The sequence below is a fragment of the Rhamphochromis sp. 'chilingali' genome (assembly GCF_963969265.1).
Source record: "Rhamphochromis sp. 'chilingali' genome assembly, chromosome: 10".
NCBI lineage: Eukaryota > Metazoa > Chordata > Actinopteri > Cichliformes > Cichlidae > Rhamphochromis > Rhamphochromis sp. 'chilingali'.
In genome coordinates, this window is record NC_137937.1 from 33,213,476 (window position 1) to 33,241,039 (window position 27,564).

At 41.2% G+C, this 27,564-nt stretch overlaps 1 protein-coding gene across 15 annotated transcripts in view; it reads right to left on the bottom strand.

Annotated features, from left to right (window-relative positions):
* The window catches only part of camk2b1 (calcium/calmodulin-dependent protein kinase (CaM kinase) II beta 1), an 82,212-nt gene that overhangs the window by 4,761 nt on the left and 49,887 nt on the right, over positions 1-27,564 (bottom strand). The window contains exons 13-23 of one of the 15 annotated variants that reach the window (XM_080895091.1): positions 25,656-25,693; positions 23,397-23,429; positions 16,801-16,869; positions 10,256-10,300; positions 8,101-8,149; positions 4,311-4,400; positions 3,523-3,666; positions 2,563-2,739; positions 1,884-1,959; positions 1,700-1,794; positions 1,179-1,412 (exon numbers count right to left, since the gene is read on the bottom strand). In XM_080895091.1, coding sequence (XP_080751217.1) covers positions 1,180-1,412; positions 1,700-1,794; positions 1,884-1,959; positions 2,563-2,739; positions 3,523-3,666; positions 4,311-4,400; positions 8,101-8,149; positions 10,256-10,300; positions 16,801-16,869; positions 23,397-23,429; positions 25,656-25,693 — 1,049 coding nt within the window. In that variant the 3' untranslated portion in view covers position 1,179. The remainder of the gene's footprint in view (positions 1-1,178; positions 1,413-1,699; positions 1,795-1,883; positions 1,960-2,562; positions 2,740-3,522; positions 3,667-4,310; positions 4,401-8,100; positions 8,150-10,255; positions 10,301-16,800; positions 16,870-23,396; positions 23,430-25,655; positions 25,694-27,564) is intronic. The other 14 variants (XM_080895098.1, XM_080895099.1, XM_080895101.1 and 11 more) reach the window with 14 other exon arrangements.

Consider the following 27,564-nt stretch of genomic DNA (forward strand, 5'->3'; position numbering starts at 1 on the left):
ATTTCTCCAAGTAGAAATATATGTAAACAAAACAAAAGCGATTTTCAATTTTTTTTGTAGTTTATTGCACTTTTTTGCAATTTATGTAATAACTATGGACTTAATGCATACATATTATTAAAATATGGGCTATAACAGTTGTATTGATGTATAGCAACTTGAAATGCTCCCACAAATGGCACTACAGCATGTAAAAAAAATAAATAAAAATAATATAAGCTCTGGTGGACTTGGTTCTATAGTAGGTCTTAAAGGGTTAAATAAATATCGTCAAATAATCGTGATCTCAATTTCAGTGAAAATAATCGTGATTATCATTTTTGCCATAATCGAGCAGCCCTAATCATCACACTTTGTTCCAGGAAGCTGTGCAATTGAAAGGCGACTAACAAGCATGCACATCTTGCAGTTTCGACACAAGAATGTTTATAAATTTTAGGAGAATCAGGTTGGAATATTTTGTCCTTTCTCACATAATGTGTAGCCCACAGCAGGAATTAGCCTGCTTTGGATGTGTTCACACTAATGAAAATACTCCAGAGAGAGAGCTGCCTGGACAGAGCGTGCAGAAAGCAGCACACATCACACCACTGCAATTAGTTTGCACATCGGTAAATCTGATATGATGTGGATTCTCACATGCTTACCCTTTCTACTATTAAACAGTATAAACAATCAAAGAGAACAAACCAAAATGCACCCAAGGATTAAAAAAAATCAGTCTGGTTATATAAAGAGCTGTTCATAGCAAACTGATTAAGGGTCTTTTTCTTTATTTCCAGTTGAAAATATACAGAGGTGGGTGCTGATATCAATTCACTTTGGCATAACAGGTTCAGCGTATAACAGGTGAGCAAAAAGCTCAGGAATACTTTGAGTACTCAATACTTTTCTTCTGCTCTTGGCTCTGCATTATTTCAAAGAGAGTGTCAATGAGAGCTGTGAGCATCTACTGTTTAAACTTTACGTTTATGAGGGGCAGCCAATCACAAGGAATTTGGCTTACAGTAAGAGAAACAGCTTGATTCAGAGCCCAGGAGGTGCACCAAGATGCAGTTTTTAAAAAAATCCTTTTTTAACTTAAACTATCAATCATGTAAAGGTACACTGGTAAGGTCCAAGAAAATACACATGGAACTGGAACAAATCCTTCTGCTTTCAGTTTACTCAGTCCATACCTTACTGGAGTGGCGCAGCTGGTGCGCCTGAGCAGTGGAAGTGGATGTTCTGCCACTTGCTGTCTCTGCGATGCCAGACACGAGTCTCCTCTGACTGGCTGGACCGCGGCCGACCCTGGCCGTCAACAAACTGAGTCAGGCGGATGTAGGCGATGCAGGCTGCATCCTCGCCGATCAGGTGCACATGGGGGTTCAGGATGGTGGTGTGGATCGGCTTGCTGTTCTTAGCCAAAACTGAAAGGATGATGAGAACAACGTCATCAAATACGATGGCACAACTACAATAATGACAGGACCAGTGTTACTACTGATGATTCAATTTAGTTATATCAATGGAAATTAATTCACAATACCAGGAAGCAGGAAAAAAGTAGGTAAACATACAAAAGCATATATTGTGTTACCAGTACACACTCATCCAAGTGTAAATGTAAGCGCTGCCGTGGAGTATTCGTCTGTATTAATCTCGGTTTGTGGTTTAGGCAAATATGCTTTTCATCAAATGTATCTATTAATCTTACGGTTCTCAAAGTAGAATCTGTGGAAATCCATTCCCTCTACCAGGTTGCCCAGGGCCTCCGGCTCAAATGAAGTCAGTCCAGGGTCGCAGATCTTACTGAAGAGCACACATGAGCGCATTTTAAAGATGCCAAACACTAACTTTAAACCACAGAAACTACCTAGTACATACAAAAAGAGACTCACGCGTATGCCTCAAAGTCTCCGTTGTTGATGGCCTCTATCAGCTGTTCGGTTATCTTGATAATTTCTTGCTTGCGTGCTGCAGTGAACATGTACGAGCAAAGGTTATTCAGAGGCAAACACAAGAGCCATCAATGTTAGCTCATTTAACTTCAGGTCATTTAAACACAGTTTTAACTCATTTACACCAAACAGATGCTCAGGCAAAGGCAGTTAGCGCACCAGCTACACTAGAAAAACTGAGAAAATAAATCAATGAGCAAAATGTAGCAGCAGCAGGTTAATTCATACACGCCACAGAGACACATACAAGAGGCCGGGTGATCATGTGATCCTGGACACTGTCAAACACACCTTAACATGAGCACACACCAGGCTTCTCTTTACATCACCACAAACCGTGTCACCTATATATTTAAGGGCATAACAGTGAGTCAACACACACAGATCCTCTGTGCTGTTAGCGGTGCTCTCTGTGGAGCAGCACACAGGAGGTTAATAAGGCTCAGAAGTAAAGTGCATCACATTAAACACAAAGTACTTCACTCCATATACACCTGTTCGCACAATCAGAACACAAACTACCAAACAGGCGCCCTGTGAAATCCTAACACGTCATTTGATAAGGGCTCCTGACTGGATACCATGCGCAGGGTTGGGGTTTGGCTCACTAAGTACTCACTCTGGGAGGAAGACAGGGGAGGGCTGGAGGGGGTGTGAGGGGGAGGTGGGGAAGTGGTGTGTGCATGTGGAGGGGTAGGCCTGGCACTAGGTACCGGCGCCGGCACAGCATCGACTTCGGGCGCAGGGGCCGCCGGCGCCCTGCGAACGCTGCTTACCAGGTCTGTGAGCCGAGACACTGAGTGCAGTCCAGGCAAGATGGATGGATGGATGGATGGATGGGTGAAGGAGGAACGCATAGAAACAGATTAAAAACATTGTCAGAAGGTGGTAGAGACAAGGAGAAGAGAGGAATGAATAAACAAGGAAATCCCTTCAGGAACTATAGTTCACTATAACAGTACAGTGAACTTAAATTATGCAGAGTAATTTTACAGGTAATCATAGATAGACCATCATAGATCTGCAAGGTTTAGCTGCCTTTGTACGGCAAGATTACATATAAAGTCTTAAGAATGATTTATCATCAGTCTGACATGTTAAAGTGCACATTTATTTAAATAATTAATTAAATGTGTGAAATGTAAGAAAGCTCAAATTTAAAACAATGTAACACTGAACTAAAAACATGTCAGGATACAAAAGTAATACTATGTGATGATTATGCAATAAATATTGACATTTTTAAATTAAAAAACCCTATTTGCACTACATATATTTTGAGACTGCATTTTGAGGTCGCTTTAGACGGATAAGCTTTATTTATATCTCTCCTGCAACTATAAAGGTTATTTTTAAAACTGTTAAAGGGACTACAGAAATATCCAGAAAACAGCTGTGAAAAAACAGCAGTTTTAATTCCTCCTCATCTTTCCCAAAATAGCACATGAAAATCAGATCAGTATCAGTGCATCTTTTCATGCATCATCTTGGCAATAAATGAGAGCAAGAGGAAGATGCTAACTTATACATATATTTCTCATTTAGTTTTCTCTGTCTGTTGTCGCTCTTTTCTACTTACTCTGCATGGGGACTACCGGGGTGTGTGGAGGGGAGGGGGCAGAGAGGGCAGAGGGAGGTGGAGTGTTGGCTCTCCCTTCTCCGTCAGCTACGGGCCCTGATCCCCTACGCACTGAGCCCAGCAGGTCAGCGAACTTTGCGGCAGCTGAATTTAGGAACGGAGGAACATGAGGAATGACACTTAAATGTAACCGCACGAATGAAAGTTTGTCTAGGAGAGCACTAAGACAAGCAGTCCTCTCAGACTAATGTGAAAAAAAAAAGATCTATATTTATTTACATGAATATATCAAATGACACATCATTTGATGTAGCGCTACGGTGCTGACTACATTATCAGAGCTCTTCAAGACAAAGTTAAACTCAAACAAAGACAGTGAAAGAAACATAAGACAGGGTTCATGCCAAGAACTGGAAAGCAGTCGCACTGTGTTGTTATTCCATGAACATCCAATTGAGGGAGACAAAGAGTTGTCCTAATCCTATGTGGTGTAGGTGGCACAAGGTGGGAGGAAGGGACGGTAGAGGAGCGATATGCTACAGAGCACTCTGGTGGTTTATAGAACTTTTCCCTTTTCTGTATTTAAGTTGTTAATTTCAGACTGATGCAGAAATAGAGACAAGGCTTTCTAAGTCAAGGCGTTGCAGGGATTTAGTGGCTCTACACAGCAGCAGATGCATGCTTTTAATATAAGCGAGGACTGTTTTTAATACAAGCAAAACACGCAGAAAGTGATTTAGTCAACTTTTTGAATGCGTTATAGGCATTTGGCGGCCATGCTGACTTACAGTGCACAGCAGCTGAGGAGCTGTGAGAGCTATCGGGTTGGGAGCTTGTGCTGGACTGCGCCTTAAGCGAGCTGTTGTCTAAGCTCTTCCCTAACACACACACACACACACACACACACACACACACACACACACACACATATATATATAGTGACACCAATCACAAGAGAGATGAGAGCCATATTCATACTTTGCACACAAAAACAGAAATGTCCCAGTGAGGAACGGTTGGAACTACATATGAGATGGCATGAAGGGGGCAGATGAATGTGATGAGCGCAGTCTGTCTTTACATTTTCAGAAAAATTACTGCTACTATTTGGCACAGCAGTCTGTCAATAGATTGAGCAAGAGGGAAAAAAAAAAAAAAAAAAAGAGGGAAAAAAAGAAGCTTTTTTCTCGTTATCTCAGTTAATGACTCCATTTTGGCAGGATTTACAACTGCGGCTGCCGCTGCATGAGAGGTTTTACTGAGACTTCAATGGGAGTCTTGCCAGTAAGCAGAGGACGAATGATGACAACAGTGATGGCCATGATGATAATGAGAGAGAGTTGGATGTTACTCATTATCGCTTGTCTGTTTAATCAGCTGGCACGCGAACAACTCATTGACAAATAGAGGGAAAGAAAAGGCCCCTGCAGGGAAACAAGGAATTTGCTGCCACTGGAAGTACACCCACTCAAACACAATTACATGAAATTCACAGACCAACTATTAAACAATCCACACCTTCTGCAACAGTAATTTTGACATTTTTCTGTTATCACTAAAATTAGTTGTGCTAAGTACAGAAACCAAGTATAATGAGGGGAAACCAAGAAAAATCTGTCAGTGTGCAACCAACAGTAGGTGACTGACAAGCGATATCTCGGAAGTGCAGAGCATAAATATTCCAGCGATGGACAGTTAATTCAACAGATGTCAAATAAGAAGAATACTGGGATTATTAAATTAACACCCAATAACCCTTCAAATTCTAACACAAAAACATGTAAATTAATGACTGAAAACAGCAATCAGCCCTCAGAAAGCTGCATGCAACATATTCGCTTCTACAGACTTATTGAGGCTAACAAAACAGATATGTACTCAGATGCTCTGAAGGCCAGTGCAGGTGTTGGGTTACAAGCCAGCTGTCGAGCACTGACCTCACAAGAAGATCCTATAAAGCCAAGCGAGAGACAAACTACTCCAACCAAACACGCCACACTCACCTGGTTCTTGTAGTTTTCTCTGAGCAATCTGAGTGTTAGCTCCCTAAGAGCCCTCAAACTATTGCTATCCAAGGGTGGCGCTAGCCGAGCGGTTTGTCTTTAACACCTCTCCGGGAGCTCCGTCTCGGTTTCCTGCCACTGGTGCTAAGTTTAGACACCTCTCCCTTTAGCCCAGACTTCCATCCAAAGGTGTCCTAGCCCCCTCCACTTCTGCCAGAGGGGTGGGGTGGTGGCGCTCCAATTTAGAGTAGGGGGATGATGCAGGAAAAGTACAGTAGTATACAGTACTTCCTTTGTGCATAAAGTTTTTCCAGGCGATACAATGTTCTGTCAAGATGCCCTACCTTCATAACGTTTGTTTTAATGCTAACGTTTAGGCACATCATTTGACATTGGATGACAATTTGACTAAGGTGCAGTACAGAAACACTTCCAATCAGTTCACTGAAAGATTTCAGACAAATTAATCAAAGCGCCAAAAGACCAAATTTACTGGAACTGCATCAATTTTTAAAAAAAAAAAACTGATAGATTAAAAAGACTAAACCTGCACCCTTCTTGACAGCCAGCAGGGTGCTACACCTCTGTTTATAAAAAGAGTGACTGGAGAAATGTAGGATAAAATTACTTCTCGCTTGATTTATGACTTCAATAAACACATTTCTACTGATTTTATGGTCTCAATAATAAATTAGTTTCATGTATCATTTAGTACAACACATTAATTGACTTCAGAGCCATCAAAGTAACATGAATCCTAAACTGCACACCTCTGTATGAACCGATCTCCTGACTCCAGGAGGATATCTGGATCAGGATCAATTTTTGATATTTCCTCTAGAACATCGAGATAACGTCTCCCAACTTTTCTTATTTCAACTTAATAGGTCTTTTTGAATATATGAAGAAAAGGTTAAATCTTCTTTTGAAAAACTTTTAGGATGCATTAACTCGAAACACTAATCACTCCCAACTTGGTGCTAAAATTTTAATTCAAATCCAGCAAGTTGGAGCAAGTTTTGTGCTGGCAAACGCCCTGATCACATCGCTTCCTTGGCAGAGGTAATAAGCAACTATAATAAAAGCATTTGGAGTACTGTTTCCAACATTTTTTTTCTACGAGACCTACATGATGGCTCTTCTGCGGTTGCTAGGGAATTTGTGACATAGCAGCAAAACCTCTGTAGGGAGGAGGAGGAGGACGATGAGGAGGAGGAGATGGAAGCGCACATCCTGTTCTGTATGCTTGGCACCAAAATGAGACATTCATGACCCGATTTAGATGCATTGTACTCAGCTGAGATGTGGAGAACAGGGGTGTTTGAGTGTGTTGGTATAGATAAGCTGAAATTATGCTTTCACAGTAACACAAGAGAAAAACACACACCGAGTGGACACAAAAGGCTAGACACAAAAACACTTTGTGGAGTTATTTGCTGATATGTGTGATACGCCTTTGAAAGAGTGTTTTCTTCCTCTCTCGCAACACTAGCCAAGTGACACACGCACACACAGCCACAACTACACAGCTCCAAAAGCTGACACCCCACACAGGCATGTTGGTATTTAAGGGGTGTGTGCTCCTCAGTATTAAGATTTCAGCCAAACACTTTTGAGCCAAACCACAACAGCATTACAAGGCCTCTTACATTTCACAGCCCTCGTCTCACATCTCAAACACACAAAATCATAACCATACATGTCTTCGTTATAGAGCTCCGTGAGGAATCAGTAAGAGGTTAGACGTGAGCCAGATGACTAAATTAGAGCTAATCTACTGCATGTGCACCACACATGATGTGCATCTAGGACTCTTTTTAAACAATAACCCTTTTAGTACATATAGCATGTGCTGCTTAGCCTTCTGCAAAGCAACAGAATTTTAAATAAATCCAGTCATTACGCTCTTCATTCCACTCGAAGCCACTATGAAGACAAAGCCGGTCGCATGAGAGTTTGTCAGCAGTTGGCATCAAAAAAAAAAAATTCTGCCCCAAGGCTCGTGATAACACAGTCTAATAAACAAGAGAAGCTCATGCAAAGCAGAGCATGTAAGTATTAAGAGCCTCCCTAGACCCTCAGTACATTTGACTGTAATTTTTAAGCTTTTAAAAATTGTAGCAATTTCATAAAGAGGCATTCATTAAGGTACAATTATGTCAGTAACAAAGAGCAGCTTTCACCGCAAGGAGAATCCATTTTCCCAGCAACTAAAGAGCAATAACAGAGCCTGTCAAAATCCACCATTATAAAGCTGAGAACTTAACAACTGAAAGGCAATCAGCCAAATCTCCAACATATTCCATTAAAGTGCGCTGTCACACGGTTGTCATCGACTTGTAATGAACAGTTTTAGTGTTTCTGTTGTTTAAAAACTTACTTTTCTGGCTCCTGAAATTTTTGATTACTAGATGCACATTAAGTTCAGCTGTCACACAAGTTGTTCACTGACTGACTGCAGTGACAAACAAAAGCCTGGAAATGTCAAGTGATGATCCAAAACTGGTCAAGACCCCTGGAGTGTTGTGACTTTTCATTCGGAGCAAACAGCTTCTCCTTTTATTTGCAGTCTTACCTTTCACATCTTCGTCCTCCACAGTGGTGTTGCTGCTGTCCGACGATTCCTGGAGATCAGAGATAAACAGTTAGCTAAGGTTCGGCCATGACAGGGCACACATTCGCGCTGAATGCACATGAAGAGGGACGTCACAAGAAGGGCAATGAGACTTGATGTACACAGACACAAGACTGGCCAGCAGGGGGCACCCTATGTTGCCATGTCATGTCTTTACAAACCCAAAACAGCGTAAAATACACCAAGACCAGTTACTTACTGTGGATTTAGTTCATAAGCAAAACACAAAATCGAACTGCAAATACGTTAGTTACTATCATCCAGCCTTTGTAACTATTATTTGTTTACTTATTTTTGCATTAACAATTCAAAAACTTAAAAGTGTCAGTCTATATTTAACCTTTTTACACTCAAACCTCTTTTCTTCTACTCATGCAGCTTCGTCCTATCTGTGTACTGCACCAAGTGGACAAATGATGCCTTTGCTTCAGTGGGAGCACTTATATCATGCTAAAACTGACAGAAACTGCTTTCCATTTCAATAACGCTAGTAGACAGAACAGATTCTCACAGGGCGATATGTTGTCATCTTAATCAGGGGCTGCATCCCTCAAATCTAATCATCTACCCGTCTGCCTGCTTGCCTGCCTGGCTGGCTGTCTCCCTCTTCTTAGGCTTTTGCCAGAGGAGGAGTTTCTCATTTCCAATTAGAAGATTAAATGGGCCTAAATTCCCCTGCATGAAGAGTTGAGAGACTCTGTGACCTCATTAGAAGCATGCACGTGTGCTAACAGCCTCACGAGCACAAAGCACCAAAGTGGTTTCATACATAGCCTTTTAAAGAGCAGCTGGTGGCCTGACCGGAGAGGAAGAGCGAAAAGAAAAACTGTTTTCATGTGAATGCGAAGGAAAGAAGTGTGGAAAGGATTGTCAACTATTTGAAATATAATTAAAAGTGTGATTACGCCTACAGTTTGTTTTCTTTGGTTTGAATCATTGAGATGTTTCCTGTAACATTCTGCATCTTATTCATTTTGTTTGACCCTCCTTTGAAAACTATTCATTGTGTAAATATGGTGAATTTATTTTCTTTGTTCTTTTATGCGACATTCATTTCTCGGGTCACATATTGAAGCCTCGCATTTACTTGATCTCGACTCCTCTTTATTGTTGCCTCACAAAGTCCAGAATCTATCAAACTTAACTTACCAGATGGACAGAGCTGAGTGAGTAAGTGCTAAAGAGGTCAAGTGTGCTTCTTTAAACCAGGCGGGTGTGAAAACATAAACTGCACTGAAGACTAATCTTCCACATACTTTCATCGCCTTCCTGCATAGCCTCTGTTTGAGCTTGGAGAGTGAGAATTCAAAGTCATGTACTGTATTTCACACATATAACTGACCCACAATCAAAAGATCACTGCGCTTTATTAAAAAACATGAATATCTCTTTCAAACAAAGTTCTGCTACTTCTCACTTTGGGTATAACAACTCGGGAAAAACACCTCAGTCATGCCTATGAGGAAGTGATCTTACTGCAAAGGCATGCATGTTCATGCACAAGCTATAAACACATACACATTCACACTGGTTACACCAGCAACTTTTAAGAGATTATATGACAGTAAGAGAGGGTACAACGAGACACCATCAGTCAGTATAATGCAAATAAAAAGTTTTACCTATATCATATATATAAATAAATTACAATGCTGAATGCTGAATATAACAGTCTTAAAGATCCAAAGACACCAGTCTCAGGTTCCATTCATTGGCTAAAATATAACATCTGAGCTCAAACATGACATCTAAGCTTATAAGGACTGCCACTATTCTCACTTGAATAGACATTAAGTATAGTTAGAATTCCCTTAATCCTAATACATGCGTGTGTTGAGGTCCCCCTTGGTGGCAGACTAACACAAGTTTGGTTGTTGGGGTAAACAACATTCGCTACCTAGCACCTGTTCCCTTCAGACAGACTTTTATCTGAGATTAATATTTAGTTACACACATAGACAAGTGCACAAAGCCATGTTGCACTCGCACAGATGCAGCATGAAAAAAAATATCAAAGGAGAGGAGAAGGTAAGGAAGAGGAGGAGAATGACAGAGCAGGAGAAAGAAGAGGTCTGGACTGGGGAATGACGTATACCTTTGTCCTGTCCACCGGATTATGGATGACAGTTGTCTGAGGTTCCTGGAGGAAGAGGAAAATGAGGAGGGGAGATGAAGGAAGATGAAATAAAAGAGAGCAAGTAAAGAAAAAGTGGAAGAGAAAGAGAGGGAGGGAAAGGAAGAGAGCAGAATTTGACATAAACGTAAATATAAATGAACCAAGTGTACCAGAAAGAGTGACATGAATGTTGTATGAAGAGAAAGTGCTTGTTAAGGATGGCAGAAAAGAGAGGGGGAGAATCCTCCAAAGTCATAGAGTGGGTGGATGAACTGAAGACTGTAATTTGGAGTCAGTTCTGTTGCCTGTACACACACACACACACACACACACACACACACACACACACACACACACACACACACACACACACACACACACAAATTAATCTGCAATGGGCACATCAGTGCTCACGCAAATTCACACACACACAGTGTTTTTTTGCATCACTTCAGAGGACATTACACTGACTGTTCTTCTTTTCCTGAAGACTTGACCCACACTGCGCCCCAACTACTGCGACCATCATTTTATCCTACATCCTTACACTAAAATCTAATGACCTGTCTTTTAAAATCTCAAAACGGAGGAGAGTCCCCGTAATATAAACAGCTCTACATATGTCCCCACAACATAAGTAATACAAGTGCAAATACACACATACACAGAGTAAGTACACAGCCTAAGGGAAGAGATGGCATGAAGTTGCACTCAAAGCTGTGACATCTTTTTGAACTTTAACTTATCTAGGCTTTTGTTTACATGGGTACTCCTTATTTCTGCACCACCTTGCTGTGCATGCATAATTTCAAACTGTTTTCTATGCCTGAAAAGATGGAAATGCATGCCAAAACACAGAAATAGCAAATCGAAAGGGACAAAGGCATAATGACAAAAAAATCAGCCAGCTCATACAATATGCATAAAATATAATGTGACAGATTAAAAGAAAATGGCCTCAACATCTTGCAAAACATTGGCATACCCAGCAGAAAGACTCAGATGCCCCACAAGATGAAAAACGGGTCATTCTGTTCTTTCACACTCGTCTCAACAGAAACGGCGATCACTGCCGGGCAGACGCTGGCATCATTTCAGGGTCCTTTTTGAAATGGAATTTAATCAGAAACAGCTATTGTTGTTCAGGACTATGTGCAAAGAAATGGCTCAATCACTCAACAGGATTAGCCATATAACAATTTGTCATGCTAATTTTGCTGCTACCAACACTAAACTTCATGCTGAAACTAAGCTGTCTCTTAAAGTACAGCAAGGTAGTGGTTCCCAAGTTTTATCTTTTATCTGACATACCCCCAAACCCTGTCAGGCAGACCCAAACCACTCTCACCTCACCAGTTACTCAAAGCATTTAGCTTACCATTTCTGAATGATGACCATTTAGGTATAGGCATAGTCTCCATTTAAACACTACTCATTATGTGCAGGGACCACTTCCAATCGCTTATTTTAGCTAACAATTTCAATGTATACTTTTAATCTAGCAATTTTACTTATTAATTTATACTTTTGGCTATTTTAACCATTTTGCTTGTAGTTACGTCTAGCTAATGAATTGCAACTTTTTATCAATCATTTCAGCAAACTAGTTCAGTATATTTCTACATACTCTATATAGAATTAAGTTTAACTGCTTGCCATACAGTTTCCTTATAAACAATCATTCATTACTATATATTTTTCCATTTTCTAATTTGCAATTTCAGTAATTTATCTGGACTATTTTCTATTATTTCATCTGGTAATTAATAAAATTCGCAATTACTTTATTTGAATCCATGAAAGTGCTTTTATCTAGAGTCTCACTTTCTGCTGTTTATCAATGCTATCTTCTGATAAAAGCTGTTCAAATCCACCAAAAAACAAAAAACCCTAAATTACACTGCAATTTTGTTTTGTTTTTCATATTCACTGTGCAATTCTGTCCACGTACCACCTCGATACTGCAGAAGTATCTCCTTTAGCACTTGTACTGCAGCTTGCAAATCACCACATGAGGTACAAAGCTGTACTCTTTCTTTGCCACTTTTTGCTATAACAGTTATAGTTTTACCACATTTACACCAGTACTTGACCTTTGTCTTGAAACCCTCAAAGGCTTGCCTCCTCTCAAGTTCACACAGTAGCCACTGATTGCTGATGACTCAGACTGGAGACAGAGATATTTTCTCCCTCTACTAGGAGCTGTCACTCGATGTAGAACATCCTGTGTAGCCCCCCCGCCAGGAAGTGACACCTCTGTGATGACCAATCATCAGCTGTCTCCCTGGTGATGATAGTGGTGTTGTCAAGGCAACACCACTATCATCCCTTTACTAGGGATGCTTTTGCTGTGCAGCTAATTAAATGATTTCCCCTTTTTCACTCTAGATGGAATTCATTTAAACGAAGCACTAATGTATTCATATATATAAACATATATTCATGTGGATTTACTACCACCTGCCTACTGCTTCCAGGTGGGAAGAATGTCAGTCCCCTGCTGTAATTAAGGAGATAATGCACCAAATGGCTGAACACAAACTAGATGAAGTCCCTGGTAACAGTGCGATTATTGCAGCCGCCCTCCTACTTTCTATTCCCTTCAAGGATCAGCAATAAACACCTGTCCTCCATGCTTGAACCCACACTACCACAAAGACTTTGAAACACGTAAATGTGAACTTCCATTCAAACCCTGAATGTGAGTCATTGTACATGTGCCAAGCAGAGTGCTAAAGTTAGCATCACATGTAGTCAAACAGAAACACACACATTGGCAAAAAGAAAAACGTTCTGTTGTGGAAAAAAAAAAAAAAAGCTCATATAGCTACACATGATGCTAAATGGAACTGGCTCACTTACTGCTGTGTTATATACAGTGGGATGCAAAAGTTTGGGCAACCTTGTTAATAGACATTATTTTCCTGTATAAATCGTTGGTTGTTACAATAAAAAATGTCAGTTAAATATATCGTATAGGAGAAACACACAGTGATATTTGAGAAGTGAAATGAAGTTTATTGGATTTACAGAAAGTGTGCAAGAATTGTTTAAACAAAATTTTGGCACTGTTGTCATTTTATTGATTCTAAAACCTTTAGAACTAATTATTGGACCTAAAATTGGCTTGGTAAGCTCAGTGACCCCTGACCTACATACACAGGTGAATCCAATAATGAGAAAGAGTATTTAAAGGGGACAATTGTAAGTTTCCCTCCTCTTTTAATTTTCTCTGAAGAGTAGCAACATGGGGGGGGGGTCTCAAAACAACTCTTCATTCTGGAATAAGGTGCTGTGGACTGATGAAACTAAAATAGAGTTATTTGGGCATAACAAGGGTGTTATGCATAAAGGAAAAAGAACACAGCATTCCAAGAAAAACATCTACAGTGAAATATGGTGGTGGCTCCATCATGCTGTGGGGCTGTGTGGCCAGTGCAGGGACTGGGAATCTTGTCAAAGTTGAGGGACACATGGATTCCACTCAGTATCAGCAGATTCTGGAGACCAATGTCCAGGAATCAGTGACAAAGCTGAAGCTGCGCCGGGGCTGGATCTTTCAACAAGACAACGACCCGAAAAACAGCTCAAAATCCACCAAGGCATTCATGCAGAGGAACAAGTACAACGTTCTGGAATGGCCATCTTAGTCCACAGACCTGAATATTATTGAAAATCTGTGGTGTGAGTTAAAGAGAGCTGTCCATGCTCGGAAGCCATCAAACCTGAATGAACTAGAGATGTTTTGTAAAGAGGAATGGTCCAAAATACCTTCAACCACAATTCAGACTCTCATTGGAAGCTACAGGAAGCGTTTAGAGGCTGTAATTTCTGCCAATGGCGGATCTACTAAATATCGATTTCATTTCTTTTTTTGTGGTGCCCAAATTTATGCACCTGCCTGATTTTGTTTAAACAATTATTGCACACTTTCTATAAATCCAATAAACTTCATTTCACTTCTCAAATGTCACTGTTTGTGTCTCCTATATGATATATTTAACTGACATTTTTTATTGTAACACCCAACAATTTATACAGGAAAATAATGTCTATTAACAAGGTTGCCCAAACCTTTGCATCCTACTGTATCTACTTTGGTGAGATTACTAGAGTGCCCTCTAGAACATAAAGCCAAACTGCTGCCCTGTGTATATATAGTAATCAGAACAATAAAGATTCCCAAAGGGAAACTAGAACTCCCCATTTCTGTTCCATAAGAAAACCTCACTCGCAATATCGCTGAATTTTCCCAACTATTTGACAATGGACTTAACATCATTTTTTGACATAAAAGACAAATCCATAGGCAAGAGAGTAGCTGGATTTAGTTCAAACATGTTTTTTCTAACAAGCTGACAAACAAGACTGAATACTGTGGGCCTTTTTAGCTTACAGGTTTTTATTCCAAAACATCAGCCAATTTTACAGAGGAATTCTCTAAAATCCACGGGTGGAATTTTTTTTGCTGGAAGGACAATCTGCAGACCTTTGGACTGACACGGTGGGGGACAGCTTCAATACAGGAGGAAGGGGGTAAATCGCAGTGACAGTCCCTGCAGGCACTGGTTGTCTATTTGTCTTTGGCAAACTTACACTGACAGAGAAAACAACATGGCGGTAGACTATCAACCCGAGTCCAAGTCACAAAGCATTCCCAACTGCCGTGGGAAAATGCTTCCTGACACGACTGCTGGTTTACGACCTACCCGACTGCTTTGGCCATCTCAGTGGCTCGATAAAGACCAAACAAAACCAACAAGAATGGACAGAAAAGAAAAACACACAAAGGTGAAGGAAAAGGTGTGGGATAGGGTGAAGGTAAGGGTCTTAAAGGATGCAATGCACTCTGTCCTCTGTCCTCTCACACCTGGACAACAACAACACCTACGCCAGAATGCTGTTTATAGACTTCAGTTCAGCATTCAATACAATCCACCCCTCACAACTCATCAGGAAACTGACAGACCTGGGTATCAGTTCCCTCATCTGCAAATGGTTACTGGACTTCCTGACCAACCGCCCCCAACATGTCCGGCTGGATAACCGCTGCTCATCTACCATCACAATGAACACCGGTGTACCACAAGGCTGTGTGATGAGCCCTTTCCTCTACTCCCTCTTCACCCACGACTGCAGACCTGCTGATGGTTCCAACACCATCATTAAGTTTGCAGATGACACCACGGTGATTGGCCTCATCAGTGACAACGATGAGGCCGCCTACAGGGAGGAGGTGGATCGTCTGGCTGAGTGGTGCGACACAAACAACCTGCTGCTTAACACCGAGAAGACCAAGGAGCTCATCGTGGACTACAGGAGGAATGCTGACCCACATCCACCCATCCACATTAAGGGGACGGCTGTGGAGCGTGTGAGCAGCTTCAAGTTCCTGGGAGTCCACATCTCCGAGGATCTCACCTGGACGACCAACTGCTCCAAGCTGGTCAAGAAGGCTCACCAGCGCCTCTTCTTCTTGAGGACTCTGAGGAAGAACCACCTGTCCTCAGACATCCTGGTGAACTTCTATCGCTGCACCATCGAGAGCATCCTGACCAACTGTATAACAGTCTGGTACGGGAACTGCTCTGCCTCGGACTGGAAGGCGTTGCAGAGGGTCGTGAAAACTGCCCAGCGCATCGCCGGAGCACCACTTCCTGCCATAAAGGACATCTACAGGAAGCGGTGTCTGAAAAGGGCTGGGAAAATCATCAAAGACCCCAGTCACCCATCACATGGACTCTTCACCCTCCTGCCCTCTGGGAGGCGCCACAGGAGCCTCCGGACTAAGACCACCAGGTACCGGAACAGCTTCTTCCCCACAGCTGTCAGACTCCTGAACTCTGCCTCCTGACATCTGACCCACGTTAAACTCATGGACTGAACATACACACACCCACAATGGACAACTGTACCCTCAAACACAATAATAACATGGACTGAACCACCACTCACAACCACTAGCACTTTATACAGCCTCTGTAGAAACTATCTACACCCTCACTTATCTTAACTGCACTACTGTATAGCTCTGTGTAAATAATCATTCTGTACATTCGATAATCTTTAATCCTACAACTGTTTACAACTTGCATAGTTCCCATTTCTGTATAGCTGTATATCCCAGATTTCTGTAAAGTTATTTATTTCATATTCTGTATAGTTTTTCATATTTATATCCTGTTCATATCCTGTACATAGCTTGTACTCACTACAGCCTGTACATACTTATAGTTATAGAATATTTACAACATACTTCATACCGTGTACATTATAACATACCATAATAGACCCATTTCTGTAATATACTCACATATCTATATTATTGCTAATATATATTGTAATATATCTATATCACTAAAGCACTTCTGGATGGATGCAAACTGCATTTCGTTGCCCTGTACCTGTGCATGTGCAATGACAATAAAGTTGAATTCTATTCTATTCTATTCTATTCTATAAGGGCGGCGGGAAGTCGGGCACACACAAACACACAGGTGAAGGGCGGGTTAGGAGATAAATACCAGAGCGGGTGAAGGGATGTTTCCTTTGGGGCTGGTGACTATGCTGTTTTTGGTGCTGTTTGTCTGGGGCTGTGCAGGAAAGGAAAGGAAAGGTAAGGAAAAGGAGGAGACACAACAAGAGTGTTAACAACAGCAAGAGGTGGGCTTGTGAGTGTGTGTCCATGCTTGTGCTCGTGTGTTTTTGGAATTAGCACATATATGTCTCTTTGACAGAATCAACTTTGAGGGTCTCACCTTAGTGGCTCTCATGTAAGGTAAAGAGTTAGGATTTGTCTTTTCATTCAGTAAAAACTCAATGCAACATTTTGATATTCATCGTTCAGAATTTATCTGCTGTTCTGTGTTACATTTATTTAATTTGTACCGTGCGGATCAGAGCAAAGTAGTAGGATACATGTAGGTGTGCATCCCAGTGAGGCCTGAAGGTGGCAGGCAGACGCAGCAACTGTGAAGGGATTATCCTAAAACGTTCACTCTCAAGACTGATCTGTAATTCTCAGGTGACACCACGGGCTGAGGGGTACTCTGACATCATCGTGATGTCACAAGTGACTTCCCCTGCTTGGGATTCCACATCAAGACGTGCCGTTTGGCCGTAGTGAATCACCTTTAGAAGCCTGGATGAAATGCTCTTTTGAAGATCAAACATCAAAGAGCGGCCGGCTCTTTGGAGCGTAGATTGATCTAAATTATTTTTGCATTGAATCTACATTACATTTGTAATCCTGCTGGGGGGGGAAATATCCAGTTTAAACCCTACAAAGGATCAAGCCCTGGGTGTGACAGTGAATAAGCTACAATTACGTCAATGGTAATTATGTGAGTTGATACAGTAAAATGCAAGCAATCTTGCTTGTAAGTGAAATTTCAAGAGGTCTTAAGTAATCAGGAGGATTACCTAATCCCCTATTAAGACTTGGCTAAGATATGGCATGATGTTGGTGTGCTGCCAAGCTAGTGAATGATTCCACCTAACATTAATTAGATAAGCACAATATATGAGAATTTAAAAGTGCACATTTTAAACAAGCCCAGAAGATTCAATAAAACAAAATGTTTGGTAATCTTGGTGCTGCAGCAGTGCTGAATCAGAGTGACTGTAATGGTGACTCTTTAACACTGACTTTCAAGATGGAAAGATGAAGACTGATGTGTGTGTGGTTGTGGGTGTGTATGTTTACCATAATATGAATTTTTTAAGCCACTGGGCTTACTCAGAGGAGACGAGAGGAGAGGAGAGGAGAGAGAAGAGGAGAGGATGCCAGCACACATATGGTGCGAAAACACCACATAATGCAAGCACGCACTAAACAGCAAGTAAAAGCTGGTGTTAGCTGACAATAAGCTGACATATAGAAATTTTAAGCACCCATACAGTAACCCACACACAGCCACTCCCAAACAAATCTCCACACTCACACACAAATTACACCAAACAAAGTGGCTGTCACTCCGCTGCCTTTGTGACGATGAAATGCATTCCTCAAAGCAACGATACCATCGTGAGCAGTCTTAGTCAGAGCGTGTTTGCAGTATCAACTCGGGGCCTTAGCATTTACGTCATGTGTGTTTGTGGAGAGAAAACTGCTAACACTTCAGGGAGGCATTGAAAGAAAAAAAAGAAAAAAAAGAAGGAATGATGACAGCAGTGCTACGGCTCGCCAGTTGTGGAGACGACTGCCAATCATTGTCATCTTGAAAGCAAAATGTCCATTAGATCATTTCTAAATTATGAAACAGAACACCGGACATCAGGAGTGATCACAGACAATTATAACCATAGATGAGGGTTAAAAGGGGGTTAAAGTATCCACACGAGGTTTCCAGGATGGGTACAGGAAGAACAAAGGAGGGAAAGGTGCAGAAGAGATGACAAGTGTGGTAAAGGATGAGCCAGATCAGAAGATCAGAGAGGAAAAAAAGGTTCCTTCTGCGTAACGGCAGGGCAAGAAGTTAGGGGTCAGAAATAAGTGAACTGAAACTAGTAATTCTGTGTGGTTTAATATTCTTATGCAAATTCCTGTTTCATTTTAAATCCTCCAAGTATGACACTGAACATGTAGGGTACATGGACCATTCACAGAGTGTATGTGCCCTAGATCAGACTTTTGTACTGCATGTACTGCATGTTGTGTTTAGTCAGGCAAAGCCAGGCTGTTGTTTTGTGATCGTGTCTTCAGCGTTTGGATGCAGTACTGTGCTATAAACCTGCTTTTTTCTCCAAAGTTTGTTTAAAACAAATAAGTAAACATCTAAACGCTACCTAAGACTGTCTAAAGTCAAGCTGGTACTGACAAAATAAGTGCACACGCTGGAGTCATTTCCAGTATACCAGAAGCTTAATTTAAAAACTGGAACACGTTTTGACCCATTTCTGTGTAAAAGGAACATGCGCGCCTTGCTTAAAAGTAAAAGACTGGTCTATTTTTACATTTGCAGAGGAGAACTCAGTGGCATATGTGAACCACATACTGTATATTCTGCTCAAGCCTCATATAGCAATGTTCACAGGTTAATGTGGCAGTAAATACATTGATACACTGTGAGTAGTACACTGGAAAAATAGCACACTAATGTTTATCTACAGTAAAGTATGCTGAGCCGCTGCAATGGCCAATTCTGATGCACATGCATGTTGGCCTCTGCAAACACCGTGGGTAACGAGTCAAGTGAGGAGTTGATTTCCCGTTTACAGCCTGTAACAGCGAGAGAGAACCGAGCCACAGCAATCAATGACCTAGCCTACTGTAATCAGTAATTACTGGACATTAGTGCATGAATATCAGCTGAACAGTATTAGGTTCTGATATTTGCCTGGTTCTTTATTCATTTGTAATCCTATTATAGTTTTTTTCCCTAAGTTGTTTTTGAATAGATGGAAGTATAGCTAACAGGAACAGTAGGTTAATAAGAGTCCTGAGCTAACTTAACTCCGGAGCCTCGTGGGGAGTCACCTTAGGCCAGGTGGGCTGCTGGGCTTGTAACACACTGGATGAAACCCTTATTAAACAATATTTAATATTCAACATGTTTTTTTTATGGAATTTCATATGCTGCCCGGTAGAGCAGGGCGATATGGCCAAAAATATTTATCACGATATATATTTGAAAATTTGCGATAACGATATAACCGACGATATAATTGATGCGAGACAAAATACAACTCCACAACATTACTAGCGCAAAAAGACAACCTTCCATTAATTTTCACTTAAACAAGAAGCTGGTTTTTATGTACATTAAAGCTTTATAAAAATGTAACAGTGCAAATGCAAATTCCTTGCTGAAAGTTTAACCAAAAGGCATTTCCAGTAGAAATGGGCTGACATATCCTGAGCATAACCATGTATAATATCCACTGAAGTTAAAAAGAGGTGCTTTGCAACATTAAACTGCAGTGTGCAGTACGCATTTTTCGGACCATAAGGTGCACGGGATTATAAGGCACATTAAGCGAAACAAGGCAGTCAGATAAATCAAACTTTATTAAACTCATTCTTCTTGCTTCCTCCACTTCTGTACCATTGATTCATTAATGTTGAATTCTCTGGCAGCTGCTCTATTCCCATGTTGTTGCAGTATATTAATGACTAACCTTGTATTGTGGATGGATTATCTCAGTTGTTCTCCTGACTGAAGTTTGGTCCGTTTACAGCATCCTGCCATGCGATTGCATTTGTCTCTAACCATGAGGAACCTTCACGTTAACTTTTATAAGTGGAAAAGTGTTAGTGTTTGTCCTCCAGCTTCACTGTTTATGTTATGCTAACATAGCTGTGTCGCTAGCGATCACGTAGCACATCATTATATACCAGCTAGCCCAACTTCAGTAACCCTACAAACATCACTGCTGTTTAGTTTCCTGTCTTCATTTATGTTGGAAGTGATAGCAGAGCTGTACGTTTGATTTTTTTCAGAAATCTCTCAGTCAGAACATGCAATATCATGCTTAGGTAACTAGCGAAACTAGCGAGCTAACTTCCGCTAGCTTCCTGCTAACTTCTAACTCCGTTAAATGTAATAACTTTTGTTTTCATGGATGCCTGGAAGTTAAACTTTATAGTTACACCTGGTAAAGCAGCAATGCTGATCGTTTTATTAAAGATGAAAGAATTTAGACAGTTTTTAACTCTAAGTGATGCTGCAGTGTTGTTTGACCTGAAGCATACGGAGTTTAGGACCCAGATTACTCCCAGATTTAAGAGCATCTTAGTCCGACAAATATGACAATAACAACGGCCGCTTGCATGTTCTGCAAAAAATGTGCTTTGTTGTGTATCTGACAGACAAACACCAAACCAGTTCCACATCACGGAAGTTGCACCGTTTTTACAAACCAATTCTGGTTCATCTGTTTCACTCAACAATCGGCCATGTGCGTATGAAAACAAAGGCACCGCGCATGCGCGTTTTACTCCCATTCTATCGCGATATTTCATTTTCCTATCGTTGCCTAACATTATACCGGTATTACCGTGAACGGTATAATATGGCCCAGCCCTACTGCCCGGCTGCTGCAGCATCTGCTCTGTGAATGGTCAGCATAGGTTACAGATTCAGCGTAGTAGGTGAAAACTATAGCGTTCTTAGAGGTGGAGGATTAAATAATTATACTTTTACTCTTGTTTGAAGTATGCACCTTGTTAAACTCAAGGGCTCTGTCTCAAAACTACAAGTACTGGCTCCGTTCTAAAAGTGTGTGCCTGACAGATCTGGAGCAACATCCCTGGAGTAACTCTGATGGAACTAAAACACCCTGCTTCCATTACGTTTTCAGAGTATTCTCGTGACGCCGTACTTTGCAACGATCATCCCGGCCTGTCAATCAAGCGAGACCATTGCTGTGACTTGTGCCTGGTTTTTTCTGTCAATGAAATATAACTTTCTGTATACACTGTCTAGAGCTGGGCGATAGAACGATAACGATATCTATCGCGATATAACTTTTACTCGATAGAGAAATTAAGCTATCGCGATAGACCTCGCCGCTCTTGTCCTCTTTAAAAAAAAAAAAAAAAAAAAAAAGGTCGGCGATCCAAATTAAGTAGCGCAGAGCCGAACCAATCACAGCCGCAGCTTCACGTCGCGTGACTTGTTACGTACAGCACAAGTGCCAAGCCGCACGTGTGTTTGTTTGGGAAGCAGCCAGCGGGTAATGGAGCCAGCGCATAATGGAGGAAATGAGTGTGCCGACTAGAGAAAACAGATGATGGTTCCAATGCCGGAGAGATTGTCGAACGGAAGAGCCATAGAAGTTCCGTAGTGTGAAGGTATTTCGGCTATTTCAAGTCTGACAAAAAACAGAGTAGCGTGCACTGTAAATTGTGCCGAAAGCAAGTCTGGAAATACAATAAACTGGTGCATGCGTCACACTGTGCGCCACGTTATTGTTTCGGTGAAATGAATTTCTACAATACTGTTACTGTTAATTCTACTCTCTGCAGTGTTTAAATGCTTACATATACACACAGTTACTGTCGGTCCACACATACGACTCGGTTCTGCTTCTATGCCCCAGCTTTGTTTACTTTTTCCCACCGAGGCTTCTAGACTTCTGATTGGCCAACATTTCTGCACGGTTAGGAATCTAGCGCCACCTGCTGCTTTGGCATGTTCATAGCAGCGTTTTCCTTCATTTCTACCTTTATGTGTGGACGGGATTATTTTTTAAAACGAAAACGGAAAATCTCCGTTTTCAAAAATACCCGTGTACGTGTGGACGTAGCCTCGGTCTCTGACTGGAAGCGCTAATTCGTCATTCGGCTTTTGTCAGACTAAAGTAACTGTTAAAACTGTTTGAAAAGCTCAGCTATACAACAAGGAGAGATTGAGAATTTCCTTTTAGTTCTGTTTATTTGATATTGACAAAAGTTAGTCAGTTTTGTCTGTTCTTCTGTAAAACAAACTAAGATTTATTTTTAGAATTAATACTTTGTTTCTAAGTGGAATTGACAATTTAGTCTGTTTCATTTGTTCTATTTTGAAACTTAAACGCTTTAGCGGCTGCCTTTTGTGTAGTTTGCAATATTTGCCTTTATTTATCTGAAAAAGTCTCATGTTCCTTAAGTACATCTACCCTGTTGAACTTATTATGGGAAATAAATATTTAAAAACAAGCTGCTGATTATTTCACATTTTACTTGTGAGCAACGGCACATTTAAATCTTACAAATATAGTTATTTGGCTTATATCGTGATAGATATCGTTATCGCCTGAAATGAAAAAAACATATCGTGATATGAAAAAATCTCATATCGCCCAGCTCTAACGCTGTCATTTTCTTTATGTGACATGGCAGCTATTGCCGCTCAGAAGCTACTCAGCCTCTGTAGTTCCTAACAAGGTGCTGCTGTTGCCGTCATGTAAAATGCATTACCTCGTGTACACCAGAGCATTTTTAACAAGAAGTGCCTACATGACATCTGACTGCTGTTGAATAAAAATGATTTATGAATCGGCACCCACTGTGCCACAGAATAATAAGTTAGTGAAGGAAGGGAGTCTCAAATCTATTACACAGAAGGAAGAAAGGAGACCATAAGGGATGGAACAAAAAAAGAAGTGACATGGCAAAATGCATAAATAGCATGCTCACCATATACTGGACAGTAGAGCTGGACTTGCGTTTCTGTCCTCAGGCAATTGATGGATGGATTTATTGATGGATGAGCAGATGGTAGAAGAAGGAGGGATGGGGAGGAAAATAAAGTAACCAAAAAAACAACAAGTGAGTGTACTGTCAAAAAAAATGAAATTAAAAAACAAAGAGCAAAATAGAACTTGTCAGCATAAACCAAAAGCTGTACACTTTGATGGCAAGTGAAGAGAAGTTCCTATACAGCTTAGAAAAGGCAAAAGGAGGAGCAGCTCCTTCAAAGAAGTGAAAGGAGCAGTGGTTGAAGTGAAGGCCATCAGAGAGAGAAAATTAGAAGAGGAGTCAGCTCATGGAAGAGTCAGAAGGCAAAAATTCAACCTATTGCTTCGGGGACAGTGAAAGGGAAGATGGCACGGTAAGAAAATAGCATGACAAGGAACTGCAAGATTTATTATGTAAGTGTTTTCCCAGACTTCATCTTAAATTTAAAATCACAACTGGCTTGAATTTTGTTGTTACATGTTGCATTAATGCATCAATAATTTATCGGAGACCAAAATAAATGTTCTCAATGTTGTTATTTTACATTCATCTAAAACTGTTTTGCAGCTTTTAATCTAAAGAAATCTGCACATTGTGTATATAATAACTAGTGTAAACTTAATAAGGATAAACAGTGTGTCATATAACAACACTGTTTAAAATGCAGAATATGTTGGTTCCTCTGAGCAGTAGCTGGCGTCGAAGGAGGTGAAAGGTGGTGGGCAACCAGTGCCAGAGAGAGACCGCTTGCTTGCACTGGACAGGTGCTACAACTGAAAAGCGTCAGGTGTCATTAGGCATTAATGAGCCAGCGGGAGAAAAAGCAGGAAGAGGAGAAGACCATGAGAGGAGCTCAGAGTTTCAAAAGGAACAAAAGGACATTTGGAGATTATAAGAAGAAACAAGAGAAGAGGGAGAAAAAGGAGGCAAGCAGGGACGGCAGCAAATGAAGAAGACGCCTTTAGAAATGGTTTGGGGCGAGTGTGTGGGGAGCCTGTTGCTAGGCAATGAGTGCGCCGCAGTGGAAGTAAGCGTCTATTTCTGTCGTCTGAGTTTCCAGGGTCCAGACTGGCAGCTATTCCTGGAACCGGAGTCACATTCCCTGCTGAACCGACTGCGCAGGGAGGAACGGGAGGGGGGGGGACACATTCACGCACACACACTCACACCAAATCCATACATACACACACGCATGGACACTCGATGCTGCGCATGAGTGTAACACGCATGGACACCCACGCTTACGCACACTTGTGTGCAGGCATGCTCACAGCCCCGTTTGCACGTTCAGTCTCTTTTCAAGCTGATAAACAAATGGGATGTTTTCACACACACACACACACACACACACACACACACACACACACACACACACACACACACACACACACACCCATGTCCACGTGCCCAAACCTTTGCCTAATATAATGTATAATGCTGAGAAGCATGAATAGCACGTTGCATGTACGTGGCGCACACAGACACATTCATGATAGCTGTGTGTGGGATGTGCTACTGCAGCGTGTGCATGTGAGAGCGTGGGATGTGAGAGATCTTCATTAAATGGATGAACAGGAATGTGGGGTTAAAGACCAGATGGGGTGAGGAGGAAAAAGAAGCATTGAAAGAGGAGCAAAAGGCAGAAATGGAGGGATGAGAGAGAGGAAGTGATGAAAAAACAAAATGTGAAGGGCTGACAGATGGTTAGATTTAATAATGGAGATGGAGAGGTGGCACTGAGCTAAATAATGCTAAATCAAAATAAGAGGTCCTTTCAGGAGGATGCGCTACTCGAGGCTTGTGCACTGGCAAGTGGCATGAAGGCTGATACGCATAGCACACACAGACTCGCATACATGTAGACACACATCCAGATGTGTGTACAGATGTGTATTCAGAATGGGCCACTCACTTTAATAAAATAATTAGATAATAACTTAAAAATCCAGCAGCTCTCATTCTGATACACAACACCTCAAGCCAAAAAACACAACTTTTACATGTAACACTAGACAAACATCCAATGACAGAACATACATGACAAGAAAGACATTGTAGGCAAAAGTGAGACTAGCAAGATTAAGAAAGAAATGAACAATCGAGCAGAAAAAAAATGGGGAAGAGGAAGAAGAAGCAGAGTTTCTAGCCCAGAAAATGTAAGGAAGGAGGAAAAGTCAAGGAAGGAGATAGGTAGAGAAGTAAGAGTGTGCCCCTTACCTTGACATCTGCCTTTTTGTTGAGCAAAGTCTTGGCTGCTGCAATGACAAACAGGGAAAAACAACCAGTTAAAGGTGTAGCTGAGCAATAGCAACTCCATGTTTCTCAGTGAGTCTTGGTATGAGCTACAACCTTAACCTACATTGAAGCCTTCAGAGATAATCTGGATTTGACTGAAATAATGTTCTTTACTGACCTTAGTAGTAATAGTCTATTTTGAGTAATGATAAGTAAAGGTTGCCTGAGGCTGAAAGAGAAAGGGAACCTTTTGCACACTGAACTTAAAAAAAAAAGTGTTTTTACAAAATGACTCAAAGCTAAACAACTACAACCTCCTGAATTTACTAGAGTCTACAGATGGATACAGTATGAGTATATTGATTCATCTATTAGTCAAACAACTTGCCTTGATCTCCCCCCCCCCAATTTCATAACAGGATTTACCTGTAAAACTGAATTCTTTGACTGCCTGAAAAGTAAAGTTAAAACCAACCTTTCTTAATAAGGCTTACATAGAACTACAAATGTACAACAACTCAAAGATGTGTAATACTAATGTCAAGGTAGTCAAACTGCAAAGTGGCAGGGTGAAAAGTTAAGCCAGTGCAGAAAAACCAGTACTTAAAGATGGTCATTGAGGCTGGCTTTAAATACCAGTCAATCCCCACTGACTCTTATGTTAAATGCCCACCATTATATTAGTCAACAATGTGCTTACAGCCTGGTAAAAAAACAGTTTGGGGCTTTATGTATAGTTTCCCCCTTGACAGCAACTGTTTGATGGGAGGTTTTTGGGTTTTGTTTTTACTCATTCATTTGTTAAGGCTTCAGGGTTGGGGTGTGACCGCTTCGATGAACAGCTGAGTTGAACCAGGCGGCTGTAGCTGTAGTTCTATGCTTTTAAACAGCCACACAAATCTCACTGTCTCCTTGGGAACAGTATTGCTCCCAAAGAGAAGTTGGCATATAAAGCGGAGGAGCCAGGGAATTGAACTACCAACCTTTCAATTATAAGCCAGCCCGCTGTAGTCCCCGAGCCACTCAAACAGGCTACAAGCAGACAGACTAGAAATTTTCCGAATATGGAATTTTCACATCAGTTTGTCTTAAGAATAGTTGGCACAAAGACGCTGTTGTCAGTGAAATAAAAATACTCTCCATTTGCATTGTTTCACATGAATTCTCAGGCTAAAGTCTCCCTGAAGCCATGAGGAAGTCAAAGTAAAGATGGCTGCCTCACACGGCAGCCATAAACCCAACAATAAGCCCTGCCTTAAAGAACTCCACAGAGGCCCAAAGGAGGATTAGTGTTCAGTCTGCTCTCTAATGAGGGGTAATGAACGAGGGGGTGAGGGAGGAAAGCAGGAAAGAAAGAACGATACTATAGAAAAAGTCCACTGATGAGCATAATACCCATAATCCTTTACAACAGTGGAAAGTGCGTGTAGTCAACAGAAGACAGTCCGCAGGGCATTTACTGTGACTGCACTGCTAATGCCCAGAAAGTAAGGTGGTCTGATTGCATTAGATAGCTACATGTTCACCCAGAGGGCTCCAAAGTAAGAGCCAGACTCTGGCTTGCTGGTCAGTGGAGCCTGTGGCTGCATCTGTGGGGATGTGGACAGAGGATTAACACTAACACGACACCAGATGATGAGATTGGACGTGCAAATTAGTGCAATTCAACAGCTTTAAAGTTGGTACCAAAATGCACTTTCTTGCTTGTTGGTATTTTACAGCTGTAAACACCAACACAAGGATAGAAAAATGACTTCAGGAGAGCATAGTTATGACTTCTAGAGTTCCTATTTTGATCATCATTATTATTTTACAATAGGAACATTATTTTCTGTCTGCGGTGTCTTAATTTACCAAAGTGAACACTTAACTCAGTTAGTTTAATTACTCC